Consider the following 26,351-nt stretch of genomic DNA (forward strand, 5'->3'; position numbering starts at 1 on the left):
TAAGAAATAACAAGATTTCACAAGATTTTTTTTCCCTGAAATTGTATTTTCTGATTTACTGGTTTTTTTTCTTTGGGTTCTGGAAATGATTGATTCCACTGGCCTTATATACCTGTCACTCTCTTTCTCCCTCCCTCCATCTCTTGCTCTTTCTCTCTCTCTCTGCCTCTGTCTCTCAGGCGTTTAGCCGGGCACACCGGATTGGTCAGAATAAGAAGGTGATGATCTACCGCTTCGTTACCCGGGCGTCAGTGGAGGAGCGGATCACGCAGGTTGCTAAGCGCAAGATGATGCTGACCCACCTGGTGGTCCGGCCCGGCCTGGGCTCCAAGACGGGCTCCATGTCCAAGCAGGAGCTGGACGACATCCTCAAGTTCGGCACCGAGGAGCTCTTCAAGGATGACGTGGAGGCAGCTCGAGCTAACGGTACCCACGGCGACCGACACACCGCTCCAACCCCATCAAACTGTCAGCACGCTCCTTAATCTGACGAGCCGCGGTCACGTGACCTTGCAAACTGCCCCCCCCCTCCTCGTTTTAGGTGACACGAAGGACGGCGAGGACGTCAGCGTGATCCACTACGATGACAACGCCATCTCCAAGCTGCTGGACCGCAGCCAGGACGCCACGGAGGACACGGAGATCCAGAACATGAACGAGTACCTGAGCTCCTTCAAGGTGGCGCAGTACGTGGTGCGGGAGGAAGACGGAGAGGTGAGGTCAGGGGCACGGGTTCCGTCTCTCTGTACGCTGAGCAGGCGAAGGAAACGGCTGCTTTCACAGAGCCATGCATCTGACCATACAGTGAGGAGCTGGGCTGGAATTAAAGCCTGCAGTCACTCCTTCCCCCCTCCAGGGCAGGACCAGGGCTGAGTGGCTCAGTTAGTATTCTGTCCCTTTAGGACCAGGGTTGAGTAGCTCAGTTAGTATTCTGTCCCTTCAGGACCAAGGATGAGTAGCTCAGTGTGTATTCTGTCCCTTTAGGACCAGGGTTGAGTAGATCAGTGAGTATTCTGGCCCTTCAGGACCAGGGTTGAGTAGATCAGTGAGTATTCTGTCCCTTCAGGACCAGGGTTGAGTAGATCAGTGAGTATTCTGTCCCTTCAGGACCAGGGTTGAGTAGATCAGTGAGTATTCTGTCCCTTCAGGACCAGGGTTAAGTAGCTCAGTAAGACGGAACTACAAACTCTGACTGAGCTGTTTATGTTGGTGTCGGGGTGTTTGGAACAGAAATAACCTGTTCCCTTATTGCTTTGTGTGTGTGCTCGTGCATGTGCATGTGCGCGTGTGTGTGTGTGTGTGTGCGTGTGCAGGAGGAGGTGCAGAGGGAGATCATTAAGCAGGAGGAGAACGTGGACCCGGACTACTGGGAGAAGCTGCTGAGGCACCACTACGAGCAGCAGCAGGAGGACCTGGCCAGGAACCTGGGCAAGGGCAAGCGCATCCGCAAGCAGGTCAACTACAACGACACCACGCAAGAGGACCAAGGTAGGGGTGCGTTTCCTCCCCCCGCCTAACCCACACGCACCGCAGGGAGAGGGACAGGCCAGGAGCAGATCAGGAGCCGTACGCCCGGGGTGCTCACACCCGGCCCTCAGGGACGCCAGCGCTGCTGCTTTTCATTCCGCCCCTCCAATCAGGGCCTGATGTTAAACCTGACGCAACGGGCGAGTGTGATCTCTGGCCAGCCAGTGACTTAATTGGGCTGTGGACTATCAGGCAGAAGAGAAAAGCAGCAGTACTGCTGGCACGTGAGGGCCCGGTTTGAGCATTCCTGCCGTGCACCGTGTACAGTAACGCTGCTGTGGACCTTTAACGCCTTTATGGTGCTACGCTTAGCGCTCTAGCTCTCTGTGCTTAACACACGGATACGGGTCTGTGCCGTATGCAACGGTGAGGATGTCTGGTGTGCTGGAGACTTCTGTCTGTCTCAGATTATTTGAAAAACGAGACGGGCTAACTTTGGATTTGCTGAAGTGAAAGTTATTTTATTTTTAGGTGGTGTGAAAGATTTTTAAAGTGCTTCCTTGTGAAGGAAGGAAAAGCAGAACACTGCAACACTCCTACAAAAAAAGGATCTCAGCTCTCAGGCAGCGTTGTCTGAGGATATGACATACTGAGGCTGTGTAGAAAACATGGAAAACATGGGCTCAGTCATGCTAAATGAATGCAGTTGACCGTGTGTTTTTTAGACATGTGTTTGATGTGACGTGATGTGACTTTGTAATAAAGTGGTGTAATTAACTGTGTGCTACTGTAAATGCTTTGTACTTCGTCTCCTGCATTAATTTAGCTTAGTTTTAACTTAGCTTCATTCTAATTAACCTGACGTTAATCTAGGGCTCTGGGACCCCTTGTTTCCTACCTCTCTGTTCTAGGCTACGTTTTTCATTCATTTCATTCGGTAACATTTGAGATCAAGGTCTCATTTACATGCTGACCTGATGCAAGCATATTAACAGCTCACAAGGCAATATGAGAGGGGAAAAAGCATGAAAGAGCTGAAACGGTGCTGGCAGCAGTGCTCCAAGCAATGTCATATTCTCTAACAATAGTGCAGTAGCAGGCCAGATACTCTCAGTGTGCCAGACATATTAACCACTGCAAGGGCTCAGTTGTCAGCAGTGTGTGTCTGTGTGTGGGGTCAGGGGTAACGAGGTGCGGGGTGTAGCGTTGGGTGGGAGGTGAGGGTCACGCAGCGCAGTCAGGGGGATGGTAGCGGTTAGCGGGGGGGCGGGGGGGTGGACGATGAAGCGAATGTACTGTGCTGTCTCTCTCTGGACTGTGGCTCAGAATGGCAGGACGACCTTTCAGACAATCAGTCCGAGTACTCCGTGGGGTCCGAAGACGAGGACGAAGACTTCGAGGAGAGGCCGGAAGGTGGGTGTGGCGCGCGGGTCTTTGGGTTCTGTGCTCCCGGCGCGGCCGAGGGTGCGAGACTCACCGGGTCCCGCCCTGTGTGCTCCTGCAGGGGGGCGCCGGCAGTCCCGGAGGCAGCTGCGCAGCGACCGCGACAAGCCCCTCCCACCCCTGCTGGCTCGCGTCGGGGGCAACATCGAGGTGAGCGCCAAGGCGCCGTCTCGCAGCTCACTGCTGGAGCAATGATGTCACTGCTGCCGTCGCCTTGTCTCATTGGCTAATCATGGGACTAATCCATGTGACAGGGCTCACCACAGAGTCAAAGTCATGCTCAGGGGTGTTTGGCTGCGTACCCCAACTGAAGCCCTTTGAATTTGGTGATGGGTGTGAGGCTTCACAAGCCCCATAGTGGGTGGAGTTATTGTGATGCCTGAACCAATCAGATACAATTTTCTCTCCACTGCAGAACATTGGTCCATGTCAGTAAGTGCAAGGATAACTCCTCCCATTTCAGGCTTCATGAAGCCTTGCTCCCTCCTCCCGGCCTTAAAGACACCCTCTAGGCTGGGATTTGGGTTGAGGCTTCCTGGTGGTGCCGGTGCGGTTGTGTGAGCTTTGTGTGTGTGTGTGTGTGTGTGTGTGTGCGCGCCAGGTGCTGGGGTTCAACGCCCGTCAGCGGAAGGCCTTCCTCAATGCCATCATGCGCTGGGGCATGCCCCCCCAGGATGCTTTCAACTCCCATTGGCTAGTGAGGGACCTGCGGGGCAAGAGCGAAAAGGAGTTCAGGTACGCCCCCTGTCCTAGGACAGGCTTGTGCATAATGCAGTCTGCACTGTACACGCTCTATGTTCCTACTGACAGCTGACATAGCACTCATTCACCTCATCGCATAGGTAAAAATCCAGCTGTAATGTGTAACTGGAAAAGGACAGCATGCAGCTGAATAGATGAACAACCCTTAGTGCAAAAACAGTGCCCCACTAAGGATTCAGACCCACAACCTATTGTTTATAACCCTGTATCTGCATTACACTGCACCATAGCTACATAACAGTGATGTGAATTTTACTGCCAGCACGTGGAACTGTGTGCCGTCCTGTGTTTTACAAGCTAGTTTACAGAGAGGAGCTTGCCTGCTCTTGGCTCAGTGCGTGTTGGGAATTCTATTTTTCACCCCTGTATTGGGTCTGGATTTGTATGCAAGCGCTGGTGTATTTTGTTTCAGTGCGTCACAAGCACTGCTGAATATTAACACAAATGTAAATGGCTGATGACCGTGTTGTGCGAGACGTGAAGAGGGGCTCCCCCTGCTGGTCTCTTGCAGGGCCTACGTCTCCCTCTTCATGCGGCACCTGTGCGAGCCCGGAGCTGACGGTGCGGAGACTTTCGCTGACGGAGTCCCGAGGGAGGGGCTGTCCCGACAGCACGTCCTCACCCGGATCGGGGTCATGTCGCTCGTTCGTAAGAAGGTACCCCACACGTCCCAACCCCATCCCTTCAAACAGCAGTGCTTTGAAAGCAACACGCAGCCATGTGTGTTCAAAGCATACAAGCTAATGAAAAATTGAATCTATTAAAAAATCTTCTAAATGTTTCTGTCTATCTGTGTGTAGGTACAGGAGTTTGAGCTGGTTAATGGGAAGTACAGCAACCCTGGTGTAGTCCCAGAGGGACTGGAGTTGAAGAAGCTTACTGAGAGTTTGTCCTCTGACCCCAATACCCCTGTCCCAGCCAGTCCTGCTGTCACCCAGCCAGGGACCCCAGTACCCCCAGGTGAGAGCGTACCACGCTAGTGCCATATGCTCACTCTGTACTGTAGAACAGTGTCATGTGCTAACTCTGTACTGTAGAACAGTGTCATGTGCTAACTGTACTGTAGAACAGTGTCATGTGCTAACTCTGTACTGTAGAACAGTGTCATGTGCTAACTCTGTACTGTAGAACAGTGTCATGTGCTAACTCTGTACTATAGAACAGTGTCATGTGCTAACTCTGTACTGTAGAACAGTGTCATGTGCTAACTCTGTAGAACATGATGTGTGCTGCTCTATAATTGCATGGTGAGACTCCCATATGGCTCGGGAGTGGGCCGCCCTGTGGACTACGCCTCATGTCTCTCCTGCAGTTATATACTCTACCTGTAGCTGTTTGTAACTGTCAGTGTAACAGCAGAGCTGTGTAGTGGGACTGTACACACTGATGGCATGTGTAATGCTGTTTTGTGCAGACAAGTTGGACGCCGTCTCCGGGCCCTCAGAAGACAAAGACCCAGCAGAGCAGGACAGCAAGAAGCCCTCTGAGCCTGAGGTGTGTGGCCCATCCACCCGCTCTCTCTCCCCGTCACTCTCTCTCTCTGTCTGATCCTCAGTTCCTCTCTCTCTCTCCCTGCCACTCTCCATCTCTTACTCTGTCCCTCTTTGTTTCTCCCCGCTCTCTCCCTTTCTGTCTCTTTCACTCTCTCCTCTCTCCCTCACTCTCTCTTTCTCTCCCTCCCTCCTTACCTTCCTCTCTCTCTGCCTGCCTCCCTCTCCCTCCCTCCCACCTCTCTGTCCCTCCCTCCCTCCCTCTGCCTCTCTCTCTCTCCCTCTCTCTTTATCTCCCTCTCTCTCTCTCTCTCTCTCTCTCTCTCCCTCTCTCTCTCTCTCTCTCTCTCTCTCTCTCTCTCTCTCTCTCTCTCTCTCCCTCTCCCTCCCCCCTCCCCAGGTTCCCACCAGTCTGGAGTCCTCCCCAGTGGCTGAGAAGGTCCCTGACAGTGTGGAGTCTAAGGAGGGTGTCCCAGAGGAGAGGCAGGCAGAGGAGAGTGACAAAGCCGAAACAGCCAGCGAGCAGACGCCCCCCAAAGGTGAGCCTTAAGGTCTGCTTTCACCCGACCGGCCAAAACCAGAACCTTGGATTGGCCGCTTCCAGAACTGAGCTCTGATTGGGTGGTTTGGCTGGCGCTAGTGCGTGTTTATTCTTAACTCTGGACACTGGACAGGGCCTGCTCACAGAGGGGGCATCGCACAGTTTAAACAGTGCTCTGTAACGGTGTGCTGCGATCCGCAGGGGAGCCCAGTGCAGAGACGGATAGAGTCGCAGAGAAGGAGGAGAGAACTCCCACCCCCGTGAAAACGGATGAGAAGGAGCCCACTCCAGGTCAGTATGAACACAGAAGAAGGGATGGGGCCAGATTCCTCAAATTTAAAAAAGCCGGCTCACCTTTATAGGATCAGTATTTTCATACATGTTCAATTTCTTACAAATATTGAATACATTTAACAACTTTCTGATATACTATACATATTGAATTGTTTTTAAAGAATAGTTTTGCATAACATATGTGCGTGTAATTCAGTTCTGATATAATAATATAATTATTATAATATTTGGAGCATATGTTTTTCTCACAGTACCTCCTGAGGACACTAAGAGCGAAGATGTACCTGACAGCCAGCTGAACGGAGATAAAGAAACGCGTGATGACATGGAGGAGGGCAGGAAGGAGGACAAGAACAGCAAGATGAAGTTCATGTTCAACATCGCAGACGGTGGCTTCACAGGTGAGAGGAGACAGAGCTGCACACCTGGGCTTGGAGTGAAGGAGTGCAGGGGGTGTGTCTCTACACCTGTGCACTGGTAAGTCTTGCTGTGTGTTCAGGGGTGGGTCTCTACACCTGTGAGCAGGTGAGACTAGCTGGCATTTGTCCTGTGTTACACCCTTCAAGAGGTCCTGTTGTTGGTTGTGTTGCTGGATGAGTTGCTGCTAAAGTACAGTTTTAAAAAACATAATCCTGAAGCAGTCAGCCAGTATCATTTTGTGAGTCCCCACTCTAGTGATACGTACATTACACCTGTCATTGGCTCTCCTATAAACCAATCAAAACACTTCTCCACAGTCAAACACATTTGTTTGGTCAGATCAGTGAGTCACTGGTGATGAGTGGAGTTAATGACTGTCCCAGCAGCAGCGAGTCTCTGAAGAGGGGTATGGGGTACTCTGGCCTGCTGTGGTTTATACACGTTCAAACACATTTTGCTGTGTTCACAGAGCTGCACACGCTGTGGTTCAAACACATTTTGCTGTGTTCACAGAGCTGCACACACTGTGGTTCAGACGCGTTTCGCTGTGTTCACAGAGCTGCGCACGCTGTGGTTTATACGCGTTTCGCTGTGTTCACAGAGCTGCACACACTGTGGTTTATACGCGTTTCGCTGTGTTCACAGAGCTGCACACGCTGTGGTTCAGACACGTTTCGCTGTGTTCACAGAGCTGCACACGCTGTGGTTTATACGCGTTTCGCTGTGTTCACAGAGCTGCACACGCTGTGGTTCAGACGCGTTTCGCTGTGTTCACAGAGCTGCACACACTGTGGTTTATACGCGTTTCGCTGTGTTCACAGAGCTGCACACACTGTGGTTTATACGCGTTTCGCTGTGTTCACAGAGCTGCGCACGCTGTGGTTTATACACGTTTCGCTGTGTTCACAGAGCTGCACACGCTGTGGTTTATACACGTTTCGCTGTGTTCACAGAGCTGCACACGCTGTGGTTCAGACACGTTTCGCTGTGTTCACAGAGCTGCACACGCTGTGGTTCAGACACGTTTCGCTGTGTTCACAGAGCTGCACACGCTGTGGCAGAACGAGGAGCGAGCGGCAGTGTCGTCGGGGAAGATGCACGACATCTGGCACCGTCGTCATGACTACTGGCTCCTGGCCGGCATCGTCACGTATCCTCTTCTGGTTGTTCCGATACTCCACGGTTTGCTTTTGAAACCCCTCTCTGAAAGGTGTGGTCAGCCGGTCCTGCCCGGTCATTGTCCTTGACCAGGTCACCCCTTCAGGCACGGTTACGCCCGCTGGCAGGACATCCAGAACGACCCCCGCTTCACCATCCTGAACGAGCCCTTCAAAAGCGAGGTGCACAAAGGAAACTACCTGGAGATGAAGAACAAGTTCCTGGCTCGGCGCTTCAAGGTCTGGTAGACTGGCCTTGGAGACAGATGAGTGTGCATGTGGTCCAGAGTCTCCATCTTCAGCTTTTACTGGTGTTAGAAAGTCATGGGATCTTTTTTAAGTGGAGGGGTTACAGATAGAGATGGGATCACCGTATAGAAACTACGGTGGCTGAGTACGGTGGATGCTCCTCTCACTCTCCTCCTCCCTCGCTCCCTCCCTCTTTCTCTCTCTCTCCCTCTGCCTGTACCCCAGCTGTTGGAGCAGGCACTGGTGATAGAGGAGCAGTTGAGACGGGCGGCCTATCTGAACATGAGCCAGGACCCCAGCCACCCCGCCATGGCGCTCAACGCCCGCTTCGCGGAGGTGGAGTGCCTGGCCGAGTCGCACCAGCACCTCTCCAAGGAGTCCCTGGCCGGGAACAAGCCCGCCAACGCAGTGCTGCACAAAGGTCAGCGTCTGCCTCTGATAACTTCACTTACAGAGCACCTTCCCCAAGTGAAAACAATACACAATATTCACATAATGATGAGAGCAATGTCAGAGAGGAGAGATACTAAAATAATGATATTGAAATGGACAGATAAAAAACAGTAGAATGATGGCAGTAAGAAGGATTTGTGGTAGAGAGGTGTGTCTGTGCCTTGGTGTAGTATTAAACACACTGGGTGCCCTGCTTCAGAGTCTCCCTGATTCATCACTTGTGCAGTCTGAGCATATATTGTAAATATTTGCGGGTGTAAAATCACTGGGCCACAGATTGGCCCCTGCCCAGTGTGGCTGCGGTTGCTGTGAGCGTTGAGATTTGTCCTAATTTCCCGTGTCCCGCGCGGTGCTGTTGCAGTGCTGAACCAGCTGGAGGAGCTGCTGAGCGACATGAAGGCGGACGTGACGCGGCTGCCCTCCATGCTGTCGCGGATCCCGCCCGTGGCGGCGCGCCTGCAAATGTCCGAGCGGAGCATCCTCAGCCGGCTCACCAACCGCGGCAACGAGCCGCCGCCCCAGCAGGTCCGTCTCCGCGGAAACACCGCTTCCTGCTGGGCATTCCAGCATAAATACAACATAGATATGACTGAACACAGTTAATTTGTAATATTTTCAAGGTAAAAGTCCTGCATAGTATGCCATAGTAAGTACCACTGTAGGCTCAGGAGAGAGACTGAGAATGTAGCGCTTCTAGCAGTAAATTACTTTGAGAATATATAGTAGCATAGGTGAAGATAGTAAAGCCATGTTCTGAGCTCAGTATTTGGTGAACCATTATGAATTTATTGGCTGCTTAAAGCCATTCAGATCTTTGAGCTGCTGTCCTGTCTGTGGGGACAGTGTTTGTCAATGCGTTCATGTTGTACATCCAAGTGGAAGCATGGTTAAATGGTCTCTGGGCTTGCAGCTCAGTGTCTGTATGTAGGCTCGATTGCCCCGTGGGACACTGCCGTTGTGCCCTTGAGCAAAGTTCTTAACCTGAGATTCTCCAGTGGGTCACTGTAGATAAGAGTCTGCTAAACGGCTGATGTGCGTCTGTTGGAGACAGAGAGACATGGCTCTGGGTTTTAATGAGTGCTCGCTTTCCCCAGCCCTTCCCACCGGGCTCCTTCGGCTGCTCTCAGATGTACAGCAGCAGTTTTGGGGGCGGGTTCCGTGGGCCGGGAGGCGGGAGCATCGTCAACTACAGCCAGATGCCCCTGGGGCCCTACATCAGTGGTAAGGGGGGGGCGCAATGCCCCTTTTCCTGTCTCTTCCTGCCTCTTCCTGCCTGCTGCATCTGTTCTGTGATGAATGCTGTTTGAATTAATGCCTCAGTAGATTTTTTTGTTTAATCCTCCCAGTTTCCACAAACGGCCCCCCTCCCCCGTCCAGCCTCCTGGACATGAAGTCCGGCGACCCCCTGAAGGACATCAGCGCCTCGGACCTAAAGACCGGAAAGGCCTCCGATGTCATATGCATCGAGGATTAGGTCCTGCCCACCAACACCAATGAACATTGAATTCACTGGAATTTATGAATATTATGAATATGTATGTATATATATCTTATCGACTGTAATTTCGCCCCCACCTCTCTCAAGGAATGACGGGGGATTCTGTACATATGCTTCATACAGTACAGTGTCTGTGGGTCTTTGCTTTGAACTGGCTGCGGTAAGCGGGTGGGTTTGGGGGGGGGAATCACAGGCTGGACAGGCCTTGGAGTGGAGAGAGGGAGAGAAGAGGGTGGCGACACTGTCCGATTCTCTGCTCTGTCTTGCCGCGCGGCGAGGTATGGAGTACCTGTTTTTTCACAAGCAGCCATTAGGACCGGCGCCTTTTCTTTTCGCTGTCGCCGGCTGCGATCTCAGCGCCCCATTCGGGACCGGCCGAGAGGGTCCCGAGCATCGGCAGGAACGCGCCGCGCTCATCCAGGCTCTCTCCGCCTCTCCACCGGCCAGCGGGTCACGGATCTCCATGCCGCTGAGGCTGCTGGGAAGGGACCGGTGCTGACACCACCCCCATAATCAGTGGAGCTGTGGATCGGTCCGCTGTCCTCTCCAATTCAACAGCGCTGACACTTAAAGCTGAGCATCATGGGAACCTGAGTCTGCTGGCTGAGAGTGAAGTGAGTATATACCGTATATATATTTTTTACATTGCAATTTTGTGTCCAACCGGCATACTGGAATGAAGGCATTGTGGGATGCCCTCTAGTGGGCGCATGAGGAAGCACACTGTTCCATCATGCTGGAGTCCCAGGTGACATTGTTACATTCCTTCTTTTGTGTCAGCTTCTCCGTGTACGCACAGTCCCAATGCTGTATGTAGGTACTGCGCTGATAGGAGCTCTTAAATGTGCATATTGCTGAGACTGCACTTTATTTAGCATTGTTTACTGAATTAGACTAAATGAATGACTAAATGTACAAATTAAATGACAATTGGGGGGAAGGGTTTGGAGAAGTAGCGAGGGACCATGTGAAAAGGAATGTACCTTTTTTTTGAAGCCCGGTGTGGTGTTTTGGTCGAGAGCATTTGCAGTTGATACCTGCTCATTTGTGACACGTCTCCCATTTCGTTCATTAATCTTTCCCCCAAACTGAAGTGCAGAGCTGTGTCTGCAGGAAGGGCGTCCTTCTTTAAATATGAATTCAAAATGATTGAGGAGACGGAAATCTTCTGAAAAACCTGTTAGTCATATAGTGATAAAGCGCTGGATTCTGCTGCGAGGAAAGCTGAGAATATCAGTGGCAAAATGCCTCCTGGCTCCAACGAAGTATTAAATTACCACTCCTTTACTGACAAAATATAATGCACTGCCACACCTCTAATGAGTAAATATGATACACTACTACACTTTTACTGCCTAATATAACACTACTACACCTTTCCTGGCAAAATGTAATAGGCTACCACACCTTTACCGACAAAATATAATAGTGAAATTTATAAATTGCAAAACCTTAAGTTCTGATGTTGACATGGCAGAGATTCTCATCTTTTCCACCCACTGTCTGTCCATTTGAAGAGAATGTTTGTCCCTGAAATGGTCAGGTAGATGAGAGTCGGTGGCCAAATGTGTCCTTAAATATAAATCATTTGACGTGGTATTTAGAGGTAGAGGCAGAGGACAAAAGCCCTTTCCGTTGGCACGGAAAGCGGAACCAAGCGGAACCTTTTCTGTTTATGATTTTAGAATGTTGATAAACAATGTGAAAGCACAGTGTGTGCAGAATGAATGCTGGTGACTGTAAAAACACTAGACCATAGCGTTTTCTCCAAGTCGACGGTTTAGGAGAATGCTTTAAGAATAATATCAAGTTCCGGTTCACAAACAATCTCCGAAGCAGAGTCCAGCGCTACCTGTAAGATGCAGTGTTCGCTTCGAACACGGTTCTCTCCTTCCCCAGGATAACCCGTCTTCGCAAATGGGAATGTGCTCCAGGGCCAGTTCACTTCAGTATTCTCACGCTAATTGTGGAACACTGCCTTGTTATTGTTTTCATGTCTGTGTATAAAGTTGTGAATTAAGGCAAGCTATATTGTGCTATTTGATGGGGGGAAAAAATTAATATGTGAGTCTTGCGTTTCTCAGCCCAAATCTTTATGGGTTGCACGAATGGCTGCATTATTCAGCTGGGTTGTTATGGTGGTGAGCTAGGCTAGCTCCCACCTGCTAATGGAGCATTAGAGGTTTTAAAAACAACAGGAGGACGCAGAGTTTTAGACCTCAAAGTCCCCCAGTCGTGCTGCCTTGCGCTGTGGTCATGACAACGTTATCTGTCAGACCACTGCAGTGGGAAAGTGGGCTTCAATCTCATTGGTTGAAAGCCAATGTGAGCATTCTGTGATGCAAAATCTTTTTAATGTCTGATTTTCTGTGACCTCAAGGGGCAGGCGTCACGCATTTTGCCCGAGCGACAGTATGACCTGCCGTTTCTGAAGCGCTCTTGCCTTCTGTCATTGAAATGTGAAAAGCTCTCACATTGTGGTTAAACTGAATTTACCCATTTCTGTACTGAAATGGTCTGGGATTGTTGTTTACTTTCTTGAATGTATGTGTTCAGTTGTATCATTTCAGGCATCTCATGCGCAATTTGGTTTTGTTTCCCAAAGATTTGAATACTGCAAGGTAAAGGTTTTGTTTTTGCTTGTTGGTGCAGTGTTTCTGTAAAAAAATATTGTGGAACTGTGAGAATGAATGAAAATATCCTGTTGGCGCATATCCTGTTCTTGGACACAGAGTGTTGAACTTAAAAGACAATGGAATACACACATGCTGACCAATCGGCAGGAAGCATTGCTTGTCCAAAAGACATTTTTCATTTTTTGCTAGTCGACGCCTTTAAGTCAAGTCATAATCACACAAAGGCACTTGCACTCGTAACATCATGGGAGAAACACAGTAGAGGACCACTGGAAGTGCCAGACAAACTTTACAATTATGTCTTAGTGTCCTCCTTACACAATGTGTGCCAGTGTGAAGCTGGGCATAGAATGTGTGTACTTGTAAAGCACTTTATATAAAGGCCATGGCTATCATCCACATCCGAATTAAGGATGTGTACATTGTCTTGACAGCAACAAATACCAACCCTCTATGATCGACATCCCACACATAGCATGAATCACTAAGATCCTGCCCCCGCCCCCGCCCCCCTCCCCCCTCTGAAACTTAGTTTTAAAGATACTACTCTGCGTCATGGTAGTACACTGAAACTCCCCACTGGCCCTGGTTCAGTATGGCTCTGCAGGTTAGTTTGTATTTATGTGCAACTGAAGGTCATCTCACAGCTGAACCTCCTTTTGAAAGCGGTGAGAAAATATGATGCATAGATTATCATTATGAAAGATTGAAATCAGTGCCTGAATAGGACTGGGCCTATGCTACTAGTAATGGAAACGAGTATTTTGACAGAGTAGTCCCTTTTGGATCCCGTGGTTTAAAACCGGCAAACCCCCTCAGAGTAAGGAACTTTGAAAATGACGCAATGCAATCAAACTGAAGCTCATTAAGTCGAGAGTGCTGCACTGATACAGTGTTAGATTGTGTATGAATATAACAGGTGAAGGCTTCAGTCTAATACTACATATATTATGAATGGCAAAGGCTTTAAAAGCTACCAAAAGATCCTGGCCAAGGCTAACTTTTTTTGTAGAAATGTAAACATGGCATGTAAAAATGTGTTGTATGAAAGTTCATAGTGGGGAAAAAAAAATACAGTAAAATTAACGAACGTTAACGTTCAGACCCTGAGAAGTATTACGCTACGGGTGTTTGCTCGAGAGCAAAGAGAAGGAAAAAGCGAACATGGTCAAATTTTACTTTGTATTCTGTGTATTTGTTTAGTGTGTTTTAATAAATCTTCTGGCTAAGAGACGAGTGTTGTTGTACTTGTGTTGTGGTAAAAGGAGGTCGCAGCTGAGGTTCACTCATTCCATCGGTCTCAGCGCAGTTCGTTTACGCAGCAGTTACTGCGCTGCACAGGGTTCACTGTGCTATGCGACAGAAATACAACAAAATGGAAATGGAAGATGTCTAATGTGGCTTCGTTTCTCAGCAACAGTCTCTTTTAGAATTCACTTTTGCTACCGTTGCAGAGAAATTGAATGGGCTACTGTCGGTTTTATTGATCCCCTCTCCACCATGACCTTTCCCCACTTATTCAAAAGACTAAAAAAACACACAAAAAACTTTTGTGAACCTTTAATTAACATTTCCATGGAAAAAACAAAAATGTTTTTTAAAAAAAATGAATAAACCCAGAACAAGAAACAGCCTAACTGACCCCACAGGACACACGCCCCCAATACTAACCGAAAATGGATGCAATTTAGGAAGAGCAGCTCACAAACTCTGCTATGCTTAATTAACGTTTATTTTTTAAAATCGGCTCCTTGCAATTTGGTCTTGAAAACCAACACAGCTGTGCTCCCGCCTGCCACCTCTGCACTCTGGAAAATCAGTTAATACAAAGAGCACATAAGAAAACACTGAAAATAACAGGGAATGTAACAGGTTTGGCAGAGGTGAACAGACAGGCACAGTTGCTGGTCTACTCCATCGTCCCGTTTCGCGGTTTGTCCACAACCACTGCAAGTGCTACTTTATTCATCGTTTGCTGGTTTTTGTTTTTTTGTTCATCGCTGCCACGACTCAACACGTGGAATGAACAAACAAAAGCAAAAGAAAAAAAAAAAAGCAAAGGCTTAAATGAAATGAACAAAGTTGAGGTCAAACCGTGTCGAACGGGTTTTCGCAGGTCCTCGTCTCGCACCTTTCTGTGTAGGACACAGCGGGCACTGCGGACGTACACACAGTTACACAAAAACACGCGTCAAGATTACACACAAATAACAAGTTCAGTTGATCAGTTTCTCCCTGACGACAAAGCACAGCCGTATCGGAAAATACCTCACAAAAAAAAAAAACAAAAAACAAAAGGCACAGATATGAAATGATCGGGGTCTTGGATCCGTCCCGCCCCTCCCCATACCGATCGCTGCAGTTTCCCAGTGGCCTGGACTGTATCGACATGTTGTAGCACCAAAAAATGGAGATGGATCAATGTATGCGACACAAAAAACACCCCAACGCACATACAGAACATAGGAGAGTCCTGGGCTGGAGCCTTCAGGAATGGGAGGGGTGGAGGCGGCCATCCTGGGAATGTGTGTCTGCCTGGGGGGGGTGGGGGTTGGAGTATTCGGAAGAACCTGCAGCTGGAGTGTCCATGACCAGACCAGAGGACAGAGGTGAGAGGGGAAAAGGAGCTGCCCCCGTATGGGAGGGGCTTCCACTCGGTAGGTGTGGCCTACTTTCACAGGTGATCTCATCAAAATTGAAGTATCAATGTGACATGTTTATTTTTTAATTTTTCTTTTTTTTTCTTCTTTTTTTTTTGTAACTCAAGGTGTACGTTTATGCCCTGTTCATATTACCACTCCCCCCCGCTCCCCAACCACCATCACCAAAACACCACTACCGCAGGTGACCTAGGTGAGTGCGTTCGGGAATGGAAATCAGTTGCCTCTGGAAAGAGAGGTGAGAGGTCAGAGGTCAAGAGCTGGCAGCCAATCAGAGCATGCGAGGGTTGTACTCTGGCAGCTTCTTCAGCTTCTCCTGTTCCTGTTCAGTCTCCTGACGGGCGATGACCAGGGAGTGTGCATATCCCATCACCACCTGGAAGGACACGTCTCTTATTATGGGCTCTGCAGTACTACAGCACAGCCACCTGAGAGCCAAATCCGAGTTCTCCACAAGAGGAGCTCCCATGACTCGCATTAAAGGCCAGTTCTGATACGACCCTTTCGACAGTAAACATTGAGATATTCTGCAGAATTTTACAGCCATCTCATTTTCAAGTCTCCCACAAGCTGAAAGTTAGTAGGATTGTATGAAAAGCAACTTTAAAACAAAGGGTATATCAATCCCAGATATGCCTCTAAATATTTGTTTATGCTGCAATGATATAGATGGTATGTTATATCATACATATTAATGTAATTGTACAAAGTATTCATTGATACTATGTGTATAAATATGATTTTTCCATTGGGAGAAAGGATGTTCCTTCCCTGTATGGTATTTGCCATACTCTCTTTTTCCCCGGTAAAATGTGAAATGACTCGGTTGTTTAAAAAGCCCTGCTGCTCATGGTGACCGAGCAGGTGGCCAAAGCTCTATCTGTGTGGAAATGGCCTTGCTTACCTGTTCAGGGTAAATACCATCCAGAGTCTTTACCTCCTGGGCAGTGGTAGAGGACTTGGGCTTGTTATCCCCATATCCCTGAATACACACAAAAGACACATCAGGCACTGTAGATGCAAGTCAGCAAGCACTGCTCTTAATACAGAGATGTGGTAGGTATGCGGAGCCTTTGCACTCTTTTAAACCCCATTGAAAAATGTTGAAGGAGCAGTTCACCCAAAAATGTAATAAAGCTGTTTCCACTAACCCAGAGTGCCATCCATCTATCCAGATAGTTTTGCTGAGATTTTGTGAGTTTCCGTCTTAAGACCCCTAAGCTTTATAAGCAAACGTGCTCATGGGTAAAAGCTTTGAGCATGTGTGATTCTCAGATCCAGACTAAGCTTTATATTCTAACGTGCTCATGGGTAACTGCTTTGAGTACATGTGATTCTCAGATCCAGACTAAGCTATATATGCTAACGTGCTCATGGGTAACTGCTTTGAGCACATGTGATTCTCAGATCCAGGGTGAATCTCACTCCCCGTGCAGCCGTCGTGGTGGATGCGCCAGGCGGAGGAACTCACCAGCTCCCCGAAGGTGGGGGACGGACCCCAACTAATGGTGCTGTCGTCTGCAGCGATGATAATACTGCTCTTCCTGCAACGCGAGAAAAGGTAATTTCATTACCGCACGCCGCCCCGCAGTGGGGTCTCACTGAGGTCAGTGGACGGACCTGAACACAACTGAACTGAACACTATGAACTCAGTATTAATAACTGCATTGCAATGATGACATAGGACCAGCTACTAAACTGACTTGCAAAGATAGATTTAAGGCTTCATCAATATAATGCCACTGACATGCAGCTCAGGTGTCCTGGTGATAGGGTCCCATGGGCCAGCCGTACTCACCCACAAGCCAAGCTGCGGATCTTCCAGCCGCACAGGTCCTGCACTGCCTTAGGGTACATGGTGGACTCTCGAGAGGTGTTGGTGACGCCCCAGAAAAATAGCCCACCTGCAGAGACGGGGCACAAAGGGTCAGGCCACATACTTCACAAATAGAAAATCCAGACACCTGGTTATGTCTGAAGGCTTTTCTGTCACCTCAACCCCTGGTAAAGGCTTTTAGGGTCCCCCCTGCTCTTCACACCCTTATTCTCCCCGATGCTCTAATCTTTCCCTGTATGTGGGTAAATCCAACAAAAAGGAAGGTCGTTGGTCTACAGAATGTAGCCAGACTAATCCGTTATATGAAGGGAAACTCCCATTGAAGCCTCCAGCTATCCCCTGTACTGGTTAGCTCAGCGTTAAGGCGCAGCGGTAGGTTTGAGTATTAACAGACCGCAGCGGTACGTCTGAGTATTAGAGACCGCAGTGGAACCCACCCTGGGCGTTTCGGCAGGAAGAGCGCTTACCCATCTCACTGACAGCGAAGGAGCACTGATACCCGCAGTAGATCTGGGCCGCCCCGCGGCCGGGGAAGTCGAACAGCTTGACCAGGCGCGGCACCATCTCGTCCTTCTGCTCGGTGTGACCCAGTCGCCCGTACCCCCCGAAGCCCCAGGAGAACACCCTCTTCTGGGAGTCCAGCACCAGCTACGCATAGAGGAGAGATGCATTAGCCTCGCAAGTTAGACATAACCCCAAGAATCAGCCCCACTAATTAAGCTTATCTCTAGTACCCTCCGGTGGTAAAACAGTCACAGGAAGTGTACTGCTCCTTTAACAGTTTGTTCCCGAGGTGTAGGTTTTGACAACTTGGATCAGGATTGAAATGCTTATAACTCAAAGAAAAATCAAAATTTTTGAAGAGCTGCATTACTCTTAATGTTCTAAAAGGAGCCATCCGTTTATATAAAGTGCATTGAGAACAAGTCTTTCTTGGAAAAACCAGAAGCACGGATGCCTAGGACCATCAGGTCTCTGTTCCAGACTACCGAAGTGTGGCCACCAGTAAATTCTCTAGGCCCCAGACAAACACATTTTCTTACAAAAGAAAATCTGACTGGCTGAGATTTCTACTGATCCCTGATGGGTGAAATTAGGCTAGTTTTCCCTTGTGCAGGCACGTAGTTCCTGACTGCACAACACATGAATTTGTATTTTGACAGCAAGTGAAAAATAGGATAAATGATGCTATAAAGTTTTCTGTACAAAGCAGCATTTTCTGTACAGCTGGCACAGATATACATGTGAACAATTCCAGCGTGTCAGTGTATACACCTGGGCTACCAAAGATAGCGCTTGGTTACCAGACTTGGCTGCTTGGTAGCCCAGAGTATTCACGGTTTGTCTTTTCCAGTGCTAATGCTACCACTGATGCATGGTCCCATGCTAAAGTGGCTCCGAGCTCCTCACCGTGTGGTTTCCCCCGCAGGCCACGTCCCGCACCACCACGTTGGGCACGGGCAGCACCTGGCCGTCCTTGGTCTTCTCGATGAAGATGGCGACGCGGCGTGGGATCAGCTCGCAGTCGAACTCGATGCGCTGGGCGCGGGCGATGAACTTCCCGTCCGAGTTGTGCCCTTAAAGGTGAGAGAGGAGAGGGGCCTGTATAACAGCTGCTGCTACGGCTATGTCCGCCTTAAACTGGCTGACTCGCATAGCTTATACTTCACTTCGAATCAGTTTATATAACTGGGAGTTAACTGAGGCCGTGTGCCACTTTAAAAAGCGGCCTGTTTGAAGTACAGTTGCATAATCACAGGGTCTTCACTGGCATTATCTGTAACGGGAGATCCGGAAGCGCTTCTGGAGGAAGCTCTTACCCAGCTGGCCGTACTCAGGACAGCCGAAGGAGTAGAGGTTGCCCTTGCAGTCCACCACCATGCTGAACTCTGCCCCACACGCCACCTTGACCAGGGGCTGCCCGTTGTACTGAATCTGTAATGGAGGGACAGACTTAACTTAACACTGAAACAGGATTCTCTGAACTCCCAACAAAGAGGGCTGCTCAGAGCTTAGGCAACCATTTCAATCACATCTCCAGCAAGGATCTCCATCCAGCTAATGCACGTGCTGCTTGCCCTGTTCCACATATACTGCTCTGAAGCTGTGAAAACATGCATCCACAAACTGAAGCCAGGTGGACTGTAATGCCCTGTCAGAACCACGAGAGAACCACTTGGACACCCTTTTCAAAAAGACACCCAGGTCGAGTGCAAAGTGGGTAATGAATGGAGGGGGTGCTTACCGTCGCTGGCGTGGGCACTGCATCTGTCTGGTTGCCATGGCCCAGCTGACCCAATTTGTTCTCTCCAAAAGAAAAGGCTGTACCGTTCTCTGGAGACGTAATTGCAAGGTGTCAGTCAGAGATTACTTGGTTACCGCAACACTCCACATACATGCATGCATACACACATTACACTATTACTGCCCAAAGCCACAGTATGATGAGGTCATAGTATTTTAGCCCACACCATTATGAGGTCTCAAAATTATTGGCCAAAAGCCACTGAATTATGATGTCACAACACTGTTAGCCATACCATTATGAGGTCAGAGTACTGTTGCTCACACCCATGCCATTATGACATCACAGTACCATTGGCAACCCATGCTATTGTAAGGTTTCACTGCTATTACAGTTTCATTGCAGCCAGTACAGACTCCCAGTAGAGGCTACTCTAGGTCACAGGAGATTACTTGTTGCCCACCTGTTAGTGCAAGGGTGTGGTTGCGCCCACAGGCTGCCGCCACAATCACCTCCTCGCCCAGAGCTTCTACCAGCTTGGGTGCTTCGATGCGCTTGGTGTCTCCATGACCCAGCTGTCCTTTCTCATTGCGGCCTGAATAAGATGGATTTGGGGGGGGGGGTACGACAGGTTAACAATGTGCTCCCAACTATTGGGAAAAAATAAACAAACAAATCACCGGCACAAACTATATGACCAAACTGAAAGTAGTGCAATGTTCTAAATGTTCCAGTGGAACAAAAAACATTGGCCACCCTAGAATTCATGCATTTTAACAGCCATCACAACCAGTCACGTCAGGCGGCGGCACAGGGCGCCTCAGACACCTACCCCAGCTCCAGAGCTTGCCCTCGGTGGTGATGAGCAGGCTGTGTGCAGCGCAGGGTCCCGACACCACCGTGCTCACCTGCACCCCGCTCAGGCAGCCGTAACGGTGCGGCCCCCACAGGTTCTGCCCCAGGTTCCGGTAGGCCGCTGGCACGCGCGCACAAACACACACACACGTGCACAAACACACACAGGAAAACAAAAAAGACAGAGCTGCTCATTACACTGTCCACACATTCAACAGGAACAGACACTAAAAAGATATGCTCTGCATTTTCAGCTCACACACAGAGCAGCTAATGGGACCTGTAAAGAACGACTCCACGGGAAACATCCTGCCGGCCTAACCAACAGACCAGTTACCCCGACCACCCCCCCCCCACAAACAATGTGTGCCACTGTAGACAGGGAAACTGGCCAAAGGTAACAGACAAAGCCAACAGTGTCACTTGGGTGCACATTACCATAGCAACAGTGATTATAGCAGCTGCACCTGCAACACCTCCACCAAAATCAATGGTGTCCAATCGGGTGTGTGCCAGAGCAGGTGCGGTCTTCTGCCCTGTTCCAGCACTAAAACTGATTAAACTGCTCAACTAATTACCCGAGACCCAGATTGGCTGAATCGGGCGTTTATGGTGTTGGCATGGAACAAAAGCTTACACCCAAACTGGCGCTTCTCCATGTTATTCATTTGCTGAGGAGCCCAGTTTGGGAACCCCTCTTCCCTGTTTTCCAGCATGGCTGACTGAGGAGGTGTTCTGTCCTCACATCTGCTGCTCTTGGGTGGAGAGAATGCCAGATATTTACCATATGTTGCTGTGGCTTTAAATGAGGAACACAATTAGAGCTAAAGATAGGTACCGAGCGCACTTCCTTATCAAGGACCAATGAGAAATAAACACTGAAAATGATAATTAGAACTTCCCCCTCCTATTACACAGATGTTACTTTGTATATTTTCTTCATTCAAAACAAGTGACTCACTTCAGTTCAACATTCAGTTGAACTTACAGCCTCGTAAAAAAATATAATGCAAATGGCTGCTTGAAGCAATTCTGTTTGTAAAGTTGAATCAAGGTCAAAGAAAAGAGATTTTAAACAACTGGCAGAGCCAGACAGAAGTCACGATATGGCCTTAATCGGCTTCCAGGAGGGAGCACCTTCAGCTGTAGTCTCTAAATGCGCGCATGGTGTACTGACTTGAGAGCTGTAACTATTTTAAGCAGGCCTGCGAAAAACTCTTTCAGCTTGGGCTGGCTTTGTAAGGAGGGCAAAACTGATGGCCAGGGCCCCTTTGGCTGTGGACCTTGCCCCCATCCTAAAGCAGGTTCCCTAGTGTTTGAAAGGGACCCACAGGCTACGCCGGTACCTTAAGACGGCTGCTGAGGTTCTGCTCCCAGACCTGTGAGAGAGTGACCCCACACTGCGGCAGGTTACTGTCCTGCCCTCCATGATCAATCCTCTATTGATTCTGTCTGACCACAGCCTCCACGTCCCACAGCTGTCTCAACCCCCCCCCCCCCCCCGCCCCCCCAAAGGCTTCTGGGAAGGGAGGGGGGCTCAAGGAGATTCCGGACTAGAACCAGCTCCTTCGGCAGTACCGCTCTTACGGACACACCGCTCCCAGAACTGTGGTTCACGTGCCGTCACTCCTGCCCACCCTCAGCTCCCCACACAGCGATCGTTGGCACGTGCCGTTTGAGAGTCATGGGGCACGGTTTTGTTTTGCAATGTATGGTACACCCACTCCTTTCAAGGGCATTTTCACCTTTTTACATCACCCCTTTCACCTGACCTGCGACAGCCAATCAGGCCTGCTGAGGACAGGGTATTTGGGGGGGGGGGGGGGCTTTGAGACAGGAGTGGTAGAACTCACCTTGCTGCTTTGGCACCTCTTTCCGTCCAATCAGGTCCCAGTTGGTGGCTCCAAATATCAGCAGCTGTCCTTTGACCTTGGAACATTCTAGTTTCTACAGGAGCAAGAACAAGTGCGTAAAATTAGAGGAAAGAATGGGAGCAGGCATCAAATTATCACAAGCCCTTCTATTCATAATGCGCACCATGACTGGAACCGGAATGTGATCCCCATCTTAGAGAGGAAAGCACCTCCTACTCTAATCTGAAATAATGTATTTCAGACAGGTCCAAGGTGGATTTGACTGGACTGCAATCTGTCATTTTTTAAACCCATTAGTCATTTCATTCATCTGATTTTGGCTGCAAAGTGGACGCTGGATCTCTAAACAGCCAGTTCATCCTCAGCCGGCACCACGCCGGGACTTCGCGGCTTTACACGTGCTCTCGCTGCGTGGGTGCCTGCTGCAGCTTTTCGCTGGATTAGTTGTGATGACAGAGACTGAAACAGGGCACGCTGCCACGTGCTGGCACCTGACTTAGCGAGACAGGAAGTGAAACGCAGAAGAGATGGAGGTGCATGTTTCTACAAGAACAGCCAAAACGTAACTTTCCGTGGACGTATAATCTCACACGCCAGCACAAACTTACAAGTACTTTTTTTTTTCTTTTTAACTCCGCAAACAACATTGAAACAACATAAGTAGACAACAGAAGGTCTGGTTGAACTGAGTGATCCGACTACTCAAGCCAACAGCATTGAGGTGTTCACTAAATACGGAGTTGACAGAATTCCACTGTGTTGACACAGCTTGTTGAGACGGATTTAAATGGCATAAATTCTCATTCTCTGAAAGAATTAATGCAGAGGAGGGTTTTTGATTGGATGTATTAAACTTTAATAAATCCACTTTGCACAAGCTGTTCGCAAAGTGTGTGCCCAGAAACTCCAAACACTTGGCCTGGGCTTAATTTCCAAGCACTTAAAGACATTCCCCAGCAGATTTAACCATTCATTTCTTCCTCCCATTTACATGCATTAAATTAAATGATGGTATCGTATTGATCCGGGTTCAAAAGAGAAAAGGGGTGGTTTGATGCTAATGGCAATAATAAAATGTATGTACAGAAAAACATCTGCAAATCAGCTAGTAGTTACCACACCTTAGAGTGGCACATTCCAGCCTACAGCATCCTTTTGGAAACCTTGGCAACCAGGGGAACTCAGTCCTGCCAAACTGGAGCTACTGGGGCTGAACAAGCTTAGCGGTAGACAAGTCTTCACAAGACACCCCTGTCCCTACAGCACAGTCAATACTGGAAGTTTTGACTGGGTCCATTAACAAGGGCAGAAGGGCTGTATGAATTATGCTCACCATGGTACACAACGGAACTGGTGACTTTTCAAACGGTGGCACTGGATGGAAAATTAACAAGCTTGAAACTGGAAAGTCACACACCACTTTCACTGCGCATTACATTGGATGTGTGGATTAAGATGTCAAGCATTTGGAAGCTAGTTTAAAGGGTCCACTATTTTTCTGCTTTTTTAAATTCAACAACCTGTGGTAAGTAACCATCTTAGTATGGGTGTGCCTACATTATTACATTGGCTATATTACGTAACTGAACATCACCGTTGGAAAAGCAAGGGTGGTATATCCACAACCGTACTTTAGCTTGTAGCCTCGAGGTCGGGGGAATGGGATGCTGGCTTAAATCGTGTGCGCATGAATGTGCGAGGGTCGAGTATACTGGTGCGGGGCTAAGGCTCTTACGATCTTCTCCTTGACGTCGTCGGCTACTGTGACCGGCTGTAGCCCGGACTTGGATGCAGGCCTCCCGGGCTTCTTCGTGTTCTCTTGCTCAAAGTCGTCAAACTCGTCGTCGCTGCTGAATTCCCTGTCCTTCCTCTTGCCTCCTCCCCTCTTCCTCTTGATTCCACCGTTTCCCGAAGCGTCCGTCACCTTCTTACGCGGCATGATCTCTGAAAGATACGATGGGGACATTGTTCATTATAAAAATTGGCTAATTGAATTTCAGTTAATTATTTCTGTGGCCACATATTTTGTGAACCAGCAGCCAGAAATTCACCTGACCTGATCAAGTCACAATTGCGCAATTGTCGCGTATCTATTAGCGATCATCTTGATTGACTTTGCCTACTTTAGTTGACATGCCTTTGTGCCGTGTATTATAAAACAACACTATAATAAAAACTTGGCTACATGGCAAACTTTAATGAAACACGAAATTGCAAAACGTTGACAGCGAAAAATGACAAAAAAGCATTCACCCAATCTTGGTTGAAAATAATCAAACTAGCTGTAATACTATGGAGGCTGGGTGTGCGGCAGTAACCAGCGATAGGCATAAAGCACGCATGTCCATCCACAATGTTGACTGATGTGCGGAACAGAAACGATTGTGCCCTATGTAATTTTAAGATTAGGCTAACATAACGTTACTCAGGCAATTTATGTTAATTCGTAACTACTTTTACACACCGTTCATTCATCATGAATTTCGTACTGGAGCGTTTACAAAAAATGTACATGATTATTTCAATGCACGGTGCTCTTGTGCCGTATTACTTGTATAAATTGAGGTAGATTTTTTGGCGAACTGGAATTACTCAATAAAATAACGGAGAAAATATACATTCAAAATACCGCAGAGCATTACCTAACGTGCATAGCCAGCTAGCGTTGGCTAAATAGTTTTTGCCTGCCCAGTATCTAGCAAGACTGCTGGGTACAAATAGCCTAATGCGGTATCCACCTCGAATGATAAAAACACCGGGTCTAGCTAGTTGGTTAACTTCCCCCATTTCATAACCCAGTACTGTGAAGCAAGACAACGCTACATCCATTAAATACATCATCACTCCAGTGAATTAAAACAGCATCGGGGTGCCTAAAATGGTGTGGGGTCGAGGGAAATCCGGCAAATGCCAGTGATCAACACTACATCGCTAAAATGAAGTTATGTTGGAAAACTGTCATACCCATGATTAACGATACATTGATATGTGCATGCATATATTCTTTTCTTGGTAGTTATTTTGTCCGTTTACAAGATAATCTCGGATAAAATAGCCTAGGACAAAGCGCAGCAGCGAGCAAGCCAGCGGCGTTAAAATGACCGTAATCCGGGAAATAGGCTACTTTTCATACTAGAGCGGCAAAGGTTGTAAAACGCTACCTAAGCGGGCCGGCCAACCGAATGAGTAAAATTGAGACAGAAAATACTGTTTTCATACAATACTCATAACTTGTTAGCTAGGTAACATCTTTAATGAAAATTATTTTTTATAATTTTATAAAAGAAAACTGTCTCGCTGAATACCGCTAGTTAAGTAACTAAACCACAAAAGTTTACATATAATTAATAACTGGTTAAGAGAAACAAAATGCTGAACATCTTTTACAAGTCTAATAATAAATAAATAAATAAATGTTTCAAATCGCCAGCGATCTTCGCGTCTGCAATCCAGTCGCAGTTTCTTTGTTGTCTTTCGAGCGCAGCTGGTTGCATCGAAAGAGAATCATAATGCTAACTAGCTAGTTAGCAAGTAGGGTCGCATATCGACTTAAATCTGAGATCGACGTGCAAGCTATATCAGTAACACTGGTATTAAATGCAAATAACCAATATGGGCAGATATCAATATAAACAAACATAGGTAAACTGCTGGTTTGCTACCTAACTAAATTAGGCAAATTACATTTCTGGGAATCAATGTCCTAGTCTACCTTACGTTAGCTAGCAAGCTAGCTTCAATTTTTAAAGCAGTACAAACCTAGAGCACACAATAACGGCAGAAAAAAGTTTGTCTCTTTCTCAACTAGCTAGCTAGCTAAAGTTGGAGGAAAAAAAACAAAAAACTTTGTGATGCCGCGTATCTCTCTTCTTTAGCTGGTGATATATCGCTAGATATTTGACGAAGGAATTTCCTGGTTCAGATGCTCCTCTCCTGTCCGTCTTCCTCGTTTTTGATTGATTTTGAACAAAAGAATCTGCAGTCTCCTCGATCAAACCACGTGGGTGCAGCCTTACATTCATTAAATTACAGTCCGTAGTCGACACCGGGAAGTAGCTGCAAGCAGAGCATAACTAGGAATGGCTAAACACGCAATCTAAAACTTTTCCTTCGGAATAAAAACTATTTCCACAGTTCAGATGCAAACTAAATTTTGTTAGAAGTCTGTTCCATTCTTAGTTTTACCTGTGTTAATGCGATGGCTATGAAACACCGATTATGTCTTGAGAGACGGAAGGTCTTGCTATACATATAAGCCCTCCCCTTTTGCCGTCTGTCTTTTTGTTAAAATGTAAATATGAGCTGAGATGTGACATAGCTACAAAACAGAAACACATGGGGAACCGGAGAAAAGAAGGGCCTCAGAAAAATTCAAAGCTAACGACTGGACGAGAAAAAGGTAAAGTCCAATGCGATGCCGCCCTCATGTGTCATGGACGACTGCTGAAAATTGCGGGAGCTCGGAACGG

At 48.1% G+C, this 26,351-nt stretch overlaps 3 protein-coding genes across 7 annotated transcripts in view; 2 read left to right on the forward strand and 1 right to left on the reverse strand.

Annotated features, from left to right (window-relative positions):
* chd5 (chromodomain helicase DNA binding protein 5) overlaps positions 1–13,641 on the forward strand; it is a 39,901-nt gene extending 26,260 nt beyond the window's left edge. The window contains exons 23-40 of one of the 4 annotated variants that reach the window (XM_035383152.1): positions 180–426; positions 542–714; positions 1,314–1,494; positions 2,794–2,880; positions 2,972–3,060; positions 3,512–3,645; positions 4,184–4,328; positions 4,473–4,632; positions 5,087–5,166; positions 5,563–5,701; positions 5,905–5,994; positions 6,249–6,398; positions 7,459–7,567; positions 7,682–7,814; positions 8,049–8,244; positions 8,638–8,801; positions 9,371–9,497; positions 9,623–13,641. In XM_035383152.1, coding sequence (XP_035239043.1) covers positions 180–426; positions 542–714; positions 1,314–1,494; positions 2,794–2,880; positions 2,972–3,060; positions 3,512–3,645; positions 4,184–4,328; positions 4,473–4,632; positions 5,087–5,166; positions 5,563–5,701; positions 5,905–5,994; positions 6,249–6,398; positions 7,459–7,567; positions 7,682–7,814; positions 8,049–8,244; positions 8,638–8,801; positions 9,371–9,497; positions 9,623–9,750 — 2,532 coding nt within the window. In that variant the 3' untranslated portion in view covers positions 9,751–13,641. The remainder of the gene's footprint in view (positions 1–179; positions 427–541; positions 715–1,313; positions 1,495–2,793; positions 2,881–2,971; positions 3,061–3,511; positions 3,646–4,183; positions 4,329–4,472; positions 4,633–5,086; positions 5,167–5,562; positions 5,702–5,904; positions 5,995–6,248; positions 6,399–7,458; positions 7,568–7,681; positions 7,815–8,048; positions 8,245–8,637; positions 8,802–9,370; positions 9,498–9,622) is intronic. The other 3 variants (XM_035383154.1, XM_035383153.1, XM_035383156.1) reach the window with 3 other exon arrangements.
* Positions 13,642–13,955: 314 nt separating this feature from the next.
* rcc2 (regulator of chromosome condensation 2) lies at positions 13,956–26,202 on the reverse strand. 2 transcript variants are annotated; one of them, XM_035381117.1, is made up of 13 exons: positions 26,068–26,202; positions 23,618–23,826; positions 21,862–21,955; positions 19,986–20,129; positions 19,617–19,748; positions 19,154–19,242; positions 18,729–18,843; positions 18,319–18,485; positions 17,376–17,556; positions 16,870–16,975; positions 16,542–16,614; positions 15,975–16,052; positions 13,956–15,446 (listed from the first exon to the last, which is right to left on the reverse strand). In XM_035381117.1, exons 2-13 carry the CDS (start codon positions 23,819–23,821, stop codon positions 15,342–15,344), a joined length of 1,488 nt encoding a protein of 495 aa, XP_035237008.1. In that variant the 5' UTR covers positions 23,822–23,826; positions 26,068–26,202; the 3' UTR covers positions 13,956–15,341. The 2 variants fall into 2 exon arrangements, with proteins under 2 accessions (XP_035237008.1, XP_035237007.1); XM_035381116.1 differs by lacking the exon at positions 26,068–26,202 and adding an exon at positions 25,642–25,922.
* LOC118207483 (rho guanine nucleotide exchange factor 10-like protein) overlaps positions 26,175–26,351 on the forward strand; it is a 95,436-nt gene continuing 95,259 nt past the window's right edge. The window contains exon 1 of the mRNA XM_035381110.1: positions 26,175–26,281. The gene's annotated coding sequence lies outside the window, so the exon portion shown is untranslated. The remainder of the gene's footprint in view (positions 26,282–26,351) is intronic.

Source organism: Anguilla anguilla, chromosome 11, assembly GCF_013347855.1.
Source record: "Anguilla anguilla isolate fAngAng1 chromosome 11, fAngAng1.pri, whole genome shotgun sequence".
Lineage (NCBI taxonomy): Eukaryota > Metazoa > Chordata > Actinopteri > Anguilliformes > Anguillidae > Anguilla > Anguilla anguilla.